This window comes from Lycium ferocissimum, chromosome 12 (assembly GCF_029784015.1).
Source record: "Lycium ferocissimum isolate CSIRO_LF1 chromosome 12, AGI_CSIRO_Lferr_CH_V1, whole genome shotgun sequence".
NCBI lineage: Eukaryota > Viridiplantae > Streptophyta > Magnoliopsida > Solanales > Solanaceae > Lycium > Lycium ferocissimum.
The window spans coordinates 17649858-17662893 of record NC_081353.1 but is presented as its reverse complement, the minus strand read 5'-3'; the positions used below and the strand labels follow the sequence as shown (position 1 = coordinate 17662893).

Here is a 13036-nt window from a genome sequence, read left to right as displayed (position 1 = left end):
TCCACCTTTAAATTGGAAAATTAAAGAAAGGAAAGGTTTGGTAAAAACCAGGGACCCTTAAAAAAAAACCCTCTTTTGTTTACATCCAAAATGGTTAAATTTTATTTATTCTAAAAATTTTTTTAGTCTTAATTGCCCTAAGCTTTCTTTTGCCTCATTTTGTTTTAGTGAAAAATTTTCCCCCCTTTTGCTTTTTCTATTTATAACAATAGGAGATGGAGGCTCCCAGCACAAAATTAGAGAAAAGGAGAAAAATTGCCCAAATATTCTCCTCCACTCTCATTTTTGACCGGCTAAGAATGAATTTCTATGAAGCATTCTTTCAGCATATGGCTTTTCAACAAGTTGGGGATGGACCCCACAAGCCTAATCTCCATATTTTTATTTATTTTTTGTTTTTTTGAGACTTGTATATATCCACATGTGTACTATATCAAAATATGTAGTCCCCCTCCAAAAGGTTACATTTACATCTCTACAGTTTTCTATTCTAACAAGAGATCTAACATATCAAAAATATCTTCTGTCTGGCCTAATATTTCTTGTTTACACCAAAAATAAAAAAGAACTAGACAATTCATTTTAAACTTCTGTAAATTGTTCTGCTTGTTCTCGAAACATCTCTAATCTCCATACTTATGACTTCCTTATCCCCCTTTTCACAAATTATATAACCCTTCAGTTAGCACAAAGTTAAGGAAAGGGCAGTCAGAATGATCTTTTATACAAATTAGCTAAAAATCAAATGAAGGGACCAGAAAATTGGGATGCACTAAAGACATGACGGTAAGGTAACTGGGGACAATGAGTGAACATACACATGAAATAAAAGATATCCAGATGACTACTCCACTTACAGTCATATATGTTATCCAAAATCATATAACATATTTCTCAAATGCTGCAGCTTCAGATTTCAGCAATATTCACAAGCTACTCCAAAAAGACCTTAAAAACCTCCTCTTACAACCCCACTTTCCTCCTTTCCCGTCCCCCACACCTAAATGGCTAATTCATATATCAAAGATTGTCTTTGACTTTGGAAGTACAAGGTTTGATCACTTAAAAATTTTCAAAACCCATGCAACACTGGTCACTCAGATGACACACCAAGTAATGAACTCTAAGACGATGACTTGTCAGAGGTGAATTAAAGGAGGAAGGAAGATGGGCTATTTCGTTATGTTTTCTTAGGAGTACAAGGAATCTGGAGGAGTATGCTTCCCTTCAAAATAAGTTTTTCCAACAGTCCCAAAATTGGAAGGAAAGGAGGAAGTAAATCTTTTCTTTTCTTTTTTTGATAAGGTAAAAGTTTTATTAAAAGGGTACCGAGAAGGTACTTTGGATTGCATAAACAAAACAAAAAGCACCAGAAAGAAACAAGCTACTAGACTTTCCTTCCTAATAAGTCTAGAAAATCCATTAGTTGGTCCAGACTACCTATTGAACTACTCCTACACCAGAAGAACAAATTCTGCAAACAACTATCTTTCATTCTAGAAATAGGAGATCTATGTCCTTCAAAACAGGCCTTGTTTCTTTCTAGCCATATTGTCCAGAAAATGCACAATGGAATAGTCCTCCATATCTGCTTGTTCTCTTTATGTATAACCTATTGCTGCCAACTTTGTAATAATCCTCTGACATTCTGAGGCATAACCCATGTAATTCCACAGATACTTAGAAATAATTCCCAGCACTGTTTGGCAACTCTGCAATGTATAAACAGGTGCTCCACTGTATTTCCGGACAGGAGGAGGTAAATCTGGTATTTCCTTTTTTAGCTATTCGAGACAACCAGAGTTGAAGGTTAATACTTCCTGTAGTGGAAGTAGATTAGCAAGTTCACCTCCCCCTTCTTCCCTTCCTCTCTCCCTTTCGGGAAGCAAACAAAAAGTAAATACCAATCTTTCAGGTAGCCAGTCTTTGCTAGTAAAATTACACTTAAAGCCGCTTTTTAGTAAAAAATAACCCCTTTCAGACCAGCTCTGAGCATTCGTTCCCAATGACAAGCTTACTTAAAGCAATAGGACAAGAAAAGATAATTCCGAAAAAATAAACATGAAAAAATATCCGGCGTCCCTTGTTAATGACGATATCCATTTTGGTAATCTTATATTCCAAAGATAGATTACTCTTATGCTAATTAATAACATTATTCCGAGATGAGGTACATAAAGCATGCCTAGAATATTCTTCCAACTATCGATTGCATAAACGGAACAGACTGAAATTATATTATTCTCGCCCTAACTTCCTCAAAGATTTTTCCTAATCACCCAAAAAAGGAAAGGAGGAAGATGTTGATAGTTTTCATTAGAAGTTTGAGAGTCTTTTCGTTCTAGAAGAATGATAAATGTTGGTTATTTCTCAACCTAATCTGATCTATCTATTCATTACAATTCTCTGCAAAAGTTTTAGCAATTATGTCTTGCAAGAATAGTATTATCCAAAATCATATACAGGATATCTAAATTGACAAATTACAAATAATCATGATAGGATTAGCCCTCTCCCCCTCCATCTAAAGAACAGAAAAAGTTCTAAACTTTCTCCTCCCCCTTCTCCAAATCCTTTTTTTTCCTTTTTGGGTCTCCTTTTGAGTTGCTAAAACATACAAATAGAAGCTTAAGGGCCCGTTTGGCCATGGATAATTTTCACTTTTTCCCCGAAACATAGAATTTGCTACAATTATTCGGAATTCGAAAAACTCCAAATACCTGTTTTCACATTTTTCACTCCCAAATCACTCACAAAAAACATTTTTCCAAGCTGTATTCATGTCCAAACACAACTTCAATTTCCAAATACCATTTTCAACTTTATTCCAAATACTGCTTTTTTCAAATTACACATTTTTTATGTCCAAAAGCTCACTAAACGTTTCCAAATAGGTAAAGGGAATCACAATTTTCAGAAAAAAGTCAATGGCATTAAACAATATGTTCAACAATCACTTAACAGCCTAAAATTCACCAAATTTGAATACAAAACACAACAAACTTCACTATATACTAACAATAAACAAGAACATAAACTGATGTATTGTAAGAATCAGAATACATACCCCATGCAAGCAAGAAAGTGACTGATCCAAGCACTGAAAGAACTGTACAACATCATATATCTAAACATACAAAATTATTATTCTTCAAACCTCCAAGATCACAAAACCCCAAGCATAAAAATCCAATCTTTTTCTGTATCAAAAGAAACAAAAAAGAGCCCTTTTTCAGTTTTCAAGAATCAGATTAAGATAAAGAAAAAAGAAATCATATAGATACAAAATAAAAGCATATTTATTAACGATATAAATGGAACTGAAACTGAATTCTAAAAGGGTGTTTGTATACCTGGAAAAAAAAAATGAGAGTGGGGGCACCAGTTATAGTTTATCTCTCTGTCTCTCTCTCTGCTTTATCTGTGGGTTTTGATTGGTTTTCAATAGTGGACTAGCAAGTGAAGTGGGTGATAATTAGGTGTCTTTACTCCCTATATTACGATTTGTCTGTCTGGTTTTAACTTGACACGAAGTTTAAAAAGGTAAAGAATTTTGTAGCCTTAAATTAAATATACGTAGAATATACCAAAATGTCTTTTAGTTGTGTCATTTTAAACATGTCGTGTGAAAAGTTAAAACTACAGAGTCTGACAAAAAAGCACTCCCTCCGTCTCAAATTATTTGTGGGTTTTTTTTTGTTTTACACGTACTTTAAGAAATATTAATTAGGAGGATGTTTTGATTACTTTATTCTTTTTTATGTCTAAGTTATAATTTTTCTGTATTGAATATTTACTTTATTTATGTATGTTATCTTCATTAATGATAGAATTCTACTAAGGATAAAATGAAAAAAATAATTAAATGTGTTTTGAAGTTTTAAAACGAAAAATAATTTGAGACAATTATCTTTAGTAATCACAACAAATAATTTGAAACAAGAGAATAAAGAAATATTTTTTTAATAGATTAAAAAAGAAAGTAAAACAAAGCCAATCTGTTATAATATTTGTCAGGTGTGCTTCGTGGTAAACTAAACTGGTTAACTACTGTGTAGAATTTTAGAATAAGATTCAAGAATCTGATGGGCCCACGACCCACGTGAATGTGATGCTTAACTGAATGTGATGATAATTGATTCTTGTGGATAATACCATTTGTTCTTCTTTATGATGAGTTTGCGAATATTATAGAGATAATGTTAAAAAAACACATCTGAACCACCATAGTTCAGATAAGAAAAGTGAACAATTGATAGTTGAGCTATATTTTAATAAATAGTTGGTGATAGTTTAGATAGAAAATCCACACACCTGATAGTTCAGGTAGGAAATTTACCAAAAAATGATAGTTCAAGTGTTTTTTACCATTGAATTAAACTAATTGGACTTTATAATAATGGCTTAATACATCGACAGCCCCTTAAACTTGTCATTAAATTTCATTTAACCACTCAAACAATGTTTTGTTTTAATTAAGCACATAAACATATGATAAAGTGTTTCTATTAGACACGTTGGTTCAAATTTTGGAAAAAATCTTGTGTGTGATCTCAAGAATCTATTAAGTAATTGATTTAGTAATATGTCATCTCTCTTAACTATATGCATCTACATCAATTGCTACGTGCATGAGGTTTCTGACTTATTGAGGTTAATGCATACAATTAAAGGAGGTGGCATATTTTAAAATAGCTTATCTACGTAATAGGCGCTTGAAACGCGCAAAAGCTTTTTCAAACTTTTGAGTTGGAGCGTCTAAATACTTTATCATATGTTCAGATACTCAATGATAACTTTGTCGTAGTTCAAGTGCCTAAATGAAATTTGACAAGTTTAAGAGGTTGTTGATGTATTCTCTCTGACATCTTTAACTTTTAAAAAATGCATTTATAATTTAGTATGATGTTATAGTAAATGGAGGCACATAGTAGTAGTCGCAGTAGTACTTGTATAGTTTCTTGCCCTTTGACTTCTGTTATTTCCTGTAGTGCGATCAGTGTATGTTTGTGTATCAACTATAGTTACTGTCTTTTACCTTATTTATTTGTGATAGCTACTGCCTCTTTTTTTCCAAGCGGCTTTATCATAACTTTATCGCTCTCGTTATTTTCATTTTAATAGTGTTTTGCTCTCCTTGTTCGTATCTAACCTTTTTTGTTACCCCTTCTCTTGAGCCGAGGGTCTTTCGAAACTTATCTCTACCTTCCAAGGGAAAGGTATGCTCTGTACGCTTTACCCTCCCCGGACCTCACATTGTGGGATTTTACTGGTTATGTTGTTGTTGTTATAGTAAATGGATGTTTATCAAAGTATTATTGTTACGGGTTGGTAATAGATTTTAATTGCTTGGTTAACACTTTAATTTGCATGTTTTGGTCAATTGATCTTGTTGTTCTTTACAAATTTATTTTTTAGTTTTATGTCTTTTTTACAATTGATTTTCTTTAAAAATAACCCACAAGAGATTTGAAAAATTATTTTCATCTATTAAAACTATAAGTGGCTATAGAAGAACATTTGCTCCGAAAAAAGAGCGTATTGTATACCTAAACAAGTAAATAAAAGTGATTATATTCTGAGAAATTAAAAGTTTAGATCTGACATTTCATATTTCAACCTGACTTTATCTTTCTATTTTTTCTATTTTCTTATTTATCGTTTTGTGTTTTCTTGATGGAGGCATTTTCTATTTCCCTTTTGACCTTTTTTTTTTTTTTTGCGTGGGGAGTTGGGGTTGGGGTTGGGAGGAGTTGGCAGACTTATTGGAAGTAAATTCGAAATTGATATTGATCACTTCGCACAAGAGAGACAAGCGAGCCTAGTAATATGAACCAAAGTCCCAAAATGATTTATGTAATTTATGTACACTTGTTTCCACAAATTTTGGTCAAAAACGTTAGTACTTACTAAATATTCGTAATTAAAAAAAAAAAAAGGATAAATCTCCATACTTATGCAAACTTCTCACATGGGAAACAAAAGGTGAACTTTTATTTTGTAGATGGCGTTCTAACAGAAATAAGTGACAATTTTCAAATGTAACTATTTAAATCTATATGATATCTGTGAATTTTTGGGAGTGACAAACCAGAGTATCTGATTTTTGTTTAGCAAGTCAAATGTCCCCCACCCTACCCCACGCATTGAACAGGGAAATTCTAAGCATTCCATCATAATTTGTCATTTTCTACATTTGAGGATATTACAACCACAAAGGACCAATGAGATTTTGAGCTTACGCGTCTACCATTTTACCACCAAGAAATTTTGAAAGTGAATCATATCCCATAAATATATCTATCTAATGTGATATATGGAATATATGACAAAGAAGCAGGATAAAGTTCTACTTGTAGTGTCTTTGGCTATTAAACCCTATTCTTCTATTTAATTATGTGAAATTTATCTTTTTTATTAGCTTTGTGAAGAATTAAGCTTGTCATTCACGTAAACAGGGTCAAGAAATGGCTTAGTAGTTGCAACGTCATAAAGACGCAGAACCATTCGTGAGAATGCAATTTTAGACTTGTTTTTCTCAAATCTTTAAATGCGACACTTAATCTATACATAAAAAGTAATATGAAAAACTAAAGAAGGATAATACTACAATAATTTCACCATCAATTATGAAACCATCTACTTTTAAATAAAATTGACAAGCGATTTTGAAATGCAAAATAATCATTACAATAAGCCCCTTGACTGAGTTTTGAAAGGCAATATGCATTCATTTAATGTGAAGTGACCAGAAAAACAGAAGGGTCCAGTAGAGATATGGGGCAAGCTGGATAAAACAAAGGTGAAATGTAGTAATCAAAATAATTGATATCCAATAATACACCTAACAAAAGGCTCCAATAATGTTAGACAAAATTATTAAAAGTTCAGTTCTGATTCACTGTAAAGCAAGTCCATCTTCATTCTTCATGCAACCAGGAGCCCGTTTGGATTGACTTATAAGTTGCTGAAAACTTTTCAGCTTTGGTCTAAAGCCAGAAACCTTTAATATTCTATAAACAAAACAACCAGAAATATGTGTTCTAATTGCACAAAATAGCATCCATAAATTGGTTCTGTGGTCCAACAATGTAACATTGCTTCTGGGCTCCATCGAATAGCCCATCAACTTCTTTTCTTTTCTACTGGACCAATCAAATAAATGAAAGCGAACGAAACTGAATTTCCATGCGAAAAGAAAAGAAATTCGAAATTCATCGTTCCTTCTCTTTACCGACAGATGAATCACTCTCATGGTCAATAGTAGAAAGCAACGAGCAGGACATTTGCCTGGTAATTAACTACAGGAAAAGAAGGTACTAAACATATTATACTTCATCGTAATTGTACTAGTAAGGAGATGTAACAGCAGCAAGCAAAGCTGAGTAAAGTTCAATAAAGCATCAACGTTTAGGAGCACTCTTTGCAACAAAACTTCTACTGCTTACTGTCCTTCCTTGAATAAAAAGGAAACTGGACCCCTTTTCCACCATGGTGTCACAGTTGCCTCAATCTTACCAGGAACGAGAGAGCGGATGCCCTCGGTAACTGAAGTATCCTGCTTGACCCTCGTCATCACAGGCCTGAAGAATTATCAGAAAGAAGTCTTAGTGGCGGTTTGGAAATTAAAAATGTGAACTTTGGAAAATATCAACATTTTCGAATTCCGGAAAATTGTAACAATTTTATGTCTACATGATTCCGGTATAATATTCCGGAAAAAGTGAATTATTCATGGCCAAACGGGCCCTTAATAGTCTGGAATATTTTTACTTATAAAACCTCTTAACATGGATGACATGCACCATTACTCACCTCCAAAATTACACATCAAAGCAAGCCAGCAACAAAAAATTTGAAGTTTAAGTCTTGCAGAGGAAGAAACAAGAAATATCAAGGACAAATAATGGCAGCAATGTTACAGCTTTTGGTTCATAAATATGGTGTAAACCATTGGCAGGTCCAATTTTTATACAGCAACTCTCTCAGTCCATTTTTATTACTTGGCCTGGTTCTGTTTTAGTCCATCCCAAAATTGTGACTTATTTTCTTAAATGGCCAAGTCTACCCATTTTAAATAAGCCAATCTAATACATAATACAAGTCGACACACAAGGGCAATACAGAGATGATAAACAGAGTACAGGTGACTGTTCAGGAGCAAGGACTTCTAATTTCAAATTGGGATCCAATGGTCTGATAATTATTTTTTTATTCTGGAAAATTGATGTGTGGCTCCCTTCCGTGAACCTCTCTACCAGAAACCTGACTTGTCGCATTTTAATTTTGACAAAATGAAATGTAACCTAACCAACCAACTTTAACCTAGCCGACCAACTCTAACTTTTTAAAAGAAAAATGAAATGGTACCCCAACCAATAATCCCCACTCAGCTATGGCTTTGCCATCCTTACTTAAGACGGACGAAAAAAACTCTCATGTAAATGATATCTCCTATCCCTATCTTTTCTTAGTGATGTTGGTGTTTAGGCCAGCTTGCGTGCACCTCGACTAATTTCACCGGGTACCTGCTACCACTAGCACAGGTACTGGGTAACTCTGCCCACCAAGGCTTCAGTAGATGGGAAGAAATCAACTAGTGTTTAGTGACTCGTGTCCCTATCTATACTAAGCATATCTCTATTTTAGTGCGTTAGAGAAAAAATGTGATTCAAGTACTAGAAATTGTACGTATTTACAGAACTGCATTACTTTTATACATTAAAAGAGATAAAGAAGCTTGAGAATGCATACGTGGTTGATATGAGGCCTTCAGAAGCAAACGTTGAATAGCCTTGTCTTTGTTTGTGCTTGGGATTAGATGTGCATAGCACATATACCCGCCCGCGCCGCTTGACTGTGCGACAGAACTCGCACATTTTCTTCACTGATGCCCTAACCTTCATGGCTGTTAATGATCCAAACCAGAAAATGATGAGAAATTTATCCAAGAGACTAGGAACTAATACAAGCATTTACCAAAGCAATATTTTAACTTTTCATATATCAGAGTCCACAAAACAATGAAGAGAAAGAAAAGGAACACGACTATGCATGAAGAGGGGATAGTATGTGTGCCTAAACGAATACGTGAGAGAAGGCCCAATCAGCTTTTCCTTATTTTCCAACTTTGCAAGCATATCAATTCAACATATAAACAATTCCTCAGCAATTTATTTCTTAGTTGAATACCAAATTCTGTATTTGATAGGTAAGCTAGTTGCATAACTCGCTCAGAACAAAGTTTAGCTTGCTTTCGACCTAACTTACAATGTGCAAATCTGTACCAAATTTACATGGGACCAATTTTATAACAGGTCAGCTCAGGAACCATGTCGTCCTACAATAATGGATTCTGAAAAATCCTTCCAAATTGCATCCACACCAGCTATTCTAGGTCTAATAAATTTTGATTACTTTTGAAAGCCCATAGAAAGGTAGTGGCTTTTTAATTCCTAAAACTAAAATCCTTGGAAATCTTCAGATTTCAGTTCTCAAATAAATAATTATCTCTTAGTAAAACACTAGGGTACAAGGTGAAGGACATAATTGTACTAAATTTTCAAGCAGAATAGTCAAAAGTGAAGACAGAAGACCGCAGGTTGGGACTTTAAGCGCGAAGGGAACTAATGCATAGACATTAACAAAGAGAGGTACTAACGAAAAATGGTCGGTCCCCGTAATCCCAGCACAAAATCAACCTTAGATTGGCCTGCTTCTAACTCTTTGATTGATAAATAGAACTAGATCTCGACCTGGCTTTCTCACACTAAGAGCTGATGGGCTTATTTTAAGCGAAGCAATCCAGACTTTCTGGCTTATTTTTTTTAGACTAACTTGGAACCAGGCTTTCGCCCTCTAACCCAGCTTTCAAACAGAACTGTAGCTTATAAGCAACTTATAAGCCAATCCAAACGGGCTCTAAGAAGAAATGCAGACTTTCTGGCTTGAAGACTAACACACACACACACACACACACATCAAGTAAATTTCTTTTTAATCATACATACATGTAATCCCAGAATAATTAAGTACAAAGATTATAGATACTACTATTTCGACAAAAGAATTGAACTAACTAAAATTGTGCTATACATGAAGTAAAAATCATATCAATCAGGCCAAAAAAGCTAAAATCAATTCAAATTTCTGATTTAGATGAAATGATGTAGTGTTATGTTTCCCCAAGCTAGTTGTAACTTTTTATTTCTTATTCCTAACCACTAATGAATTTATTCGTAAAATTCTATCAGCTTACCTACATGTTTATTGTTTACTAAATAATATTCATGTTTTTAAAAGTAATAAAAATATGGTTAGTACCTGATTTAGCAGGAAAAAGAGATTGCCGGAGAGATAATAGCCGATGGAAATCGAAGTGTGTAGCTATGCTAATTGAATTCACCAAAACACCTAAAGGAGTTGGTGGGCCGAAAATCATACCAATTCGGATCCAAAATTGAAGTCCATTTAGAATTTGGGCTTCTTGATTTAATGGGCCGAAATCAATTGCTATCATTTTTTTGCGCGGGAAATCAAATTTTGCCCTCAAATTTGTGGAAATTTTGCAAGTTTTTGTCTTGGAAAGGTGGGCGAATACATGAAGTTAAGGGTTCGAACCCCCGCTCAAGCATAAAATAAAAAAATAATTTCGCAAGGCAGACTGGGATCCCATACAATCTTTATGGTATTCAAAAAGTCCGCCCTATCAAATTTTCCTAAGACATAGTTTAGTTATGCCTTTTTAATTTTGGTTATGCCCTACAAGAACCTTCTCATTTTGCCTTATAAGGCAAAGTTTAAGTTATGCCTTAAGGAAAAGTTCCGCCTTAATACTTTTAGTTATGTCTTTGGGCATATTTTTTAGTTAAGGCATAACTAAAAGTTTACCTTGAAAAGTAAAAAAAAAAAAAATATATATATATATATATATATATATATATATATAAAAAGCGCAAAGTCCGTCCCTTCCTAGACTTTTAGATAAATATAACTAAAAGTTCGATCCCCGAATTTTAGTTAAACATAACTAAAAGTCTACCGGAAATAAAAATTTAAATTTTGCCTTATAAGGCAAACTTGTAGTTATGCCTAAGAAAAAAGCTTACGCCTTAGATACTTTTAGTTATGTTTTATGGGGCACACTTTTAGCCTTTACTAAAAGTTTACCTTGAAAAGTTAAAAAAAATATATATATATATGCTTCGGGGCAAAGTTCCATTTTAGGGGTATAGCGAAATTTAAACTCGTTTTGCAAATTTTTTTAAAATTTTTAACTGAGCGGAGGTTCGAACTGAACCTATGGGTTTTAGCCGAAGGGCAAAATTTAAAGACCACAAATATGAGGGGCAAAATTTAAATACCACCCCAAAAGAAGGGAAATTCTGCGAATTGCCCAATTGCAATTGGGGAAATCAACATCGATTTCAAGTTTTTGTCTGTGCTTCATACGGACTGGTATTTAATTTTTGTCTATCAAATAACTGGTTTTTAATTTTTGTCCCTACTTCTCATTTAATGAAAATTTGTGGGTCAAAGTATCCTTATTCGCTAGTCTAGAAAATTAGAGATTCTAGGTTCGATCCCCAGCAGAGTCGGAAAAAAAAAAATCACAAGAGAAACTTTGCCTTATCCAATATAAGTTCTGTAGAAATGAAGTTATCTGGCATAAGTTGTGTAGTAACTAATTCGCTCGGCATAAGTTTATAGAAACTTTGTCTTGTCTGGCATAAGTTCTGTAAAAATGACGTTATGCCGGATAACTTAATTACTACAGAACTTATGCCTGACAAGACAAAGTTTCTATGCGGGCAAAGCTTCTGTTAACTTTGCCTTGCGAAGTTAGGTCATAGATAAGGGTGGACCGATTTTTTTTTTTTTTTCAATGGCAAGATATTTTCGACCACTTTCTTGTTACTTAAAGTGCCAAAAGGAAAAAAATTAAAGACCAACTATTTGAGGGCTAAAAATTAAAGACCGCCCCAAGATAGCGGAACGAATTGCCCGATCTATTTCATTTTTGTGCGGATTGTCCTTCTTTTGGGTGGTCTTTAATTTTTGCCCCTCAAATTGATGGTTTTTAATATTTGTCCTTCGCATAATACCCTGATCTCCTGAGTTCTAACCTCGATTCAGTCAAACAAAAAAAATACTTCGCAAGGCATAAGTTGAGATTCACAGGGTAGAAGTTGGGATCCGCAAGGAGCAAAAGTTTGCCACTTTTACCCAAAATTAGGTCTTAAGGAAAACCTTCGCCTTAAGTCCTAACTTTTGCACAACGTTAGGCCTTAAGGCAGAGGTTTGCAAAATTTCAGCAATTTTTTTTTGGTTGCCTTAAGGTAGACTTTGAAACCCAACTTATGTCTTGCGAATCCCAACTTATGCCTTACAGATTTTTTAAAACTTTTGATTGAGCGAGAGTTAATTAAGGAACTTTTACCGCAGGATAAAAATTAAAGATCATTGACTTGAGGGACAAAAATTAAAGACCACCCCCAGCGGAGGATAGTCCTGCAAATTGCCCGATCGATTTTACCAAAACACCTAAGGAATTGGTGGGCCCAAATCCAAACCAATTGGGGGAAAGCTCACAGACAGCAAGGCCATCTTTTAAGCCCAAGACGAAATTTACAAGTCATTTGCACTTCTTTTTTCTTATTTTGGGCTGGTCTTTAATTTTTACCCCACCTCAAGAAAAATAATATTTTTGCTAGATATGAGTTTATATTTTTACATCATAATATCTCATAAGTTATACTTCGTTAAGTATAAAGTTCAATTTTGAAAGGGAAAAATTAAAGAGCAACCCATTTGAAGGGAAAAACATGCAATTTCTTCCTTTATAAATAACTTCGGACATACGAAATTGAAGTTGCAAAAATTCGCGTCATATAGTGATTGTGCAAGGATACTTTCGACATATGTCTCTAAAAATTTGATATTTTTGTCTTGAAATTTGACTTGTCGAGGCTAAACTTCCAATAATCGTGCCTGGAGTTTAGCTTTGGCAAGACAAATTTTAAATATGTATGTTTGA

The 13036-nt window shown here is 34.0% G+C and overlaps 1 protein-coding gene across 1 annotated transcript; it reads right to left on the bottom strand.

The window, feature by feature from the left end:
- Positions 1 to 7422: 7422 nt before the first annotated feature.
- On the bottom strand, positions 7423 to 8942 carry LOC132039677 (uncharacterized). The gene is made up of 2 exons (XM_059430177.1): positions 8755 to 8942; positions 7423 to 7583 (listed from the first exon to the last, which is right to left on the bottom strand). The coding sequence occupies exons 1-2, from the start codon at positions 8904 to 8906 to the stop codon at positions 7445 to 7447; spliced, it is 291 nt and encodes a 96-aa protein (XP_059286160.1). The 5' UTR covers positions 8907 to 8942; the 3' UTR covers positions 7423 to 7444.
- Positions 8943 to 13036: the final 4094 nt, after the last annotated feature.

Coding starts and splice junctions, on each gene's coding strand:
- LOC132039677 (XM_059430177.1), bottom strand. CDS start 8,906: ATGAAGGTTAGGGCATCAGTGAAGAAAATGTGCGAGTTCTGTCGCACA. Junction 7,584..8,754: donor GAAGGCCTCATATCAACCAC/GTATGCATTCTC, acceptor ATAATTCTTCAG/GCCTGTGATGACGAGGGTCA.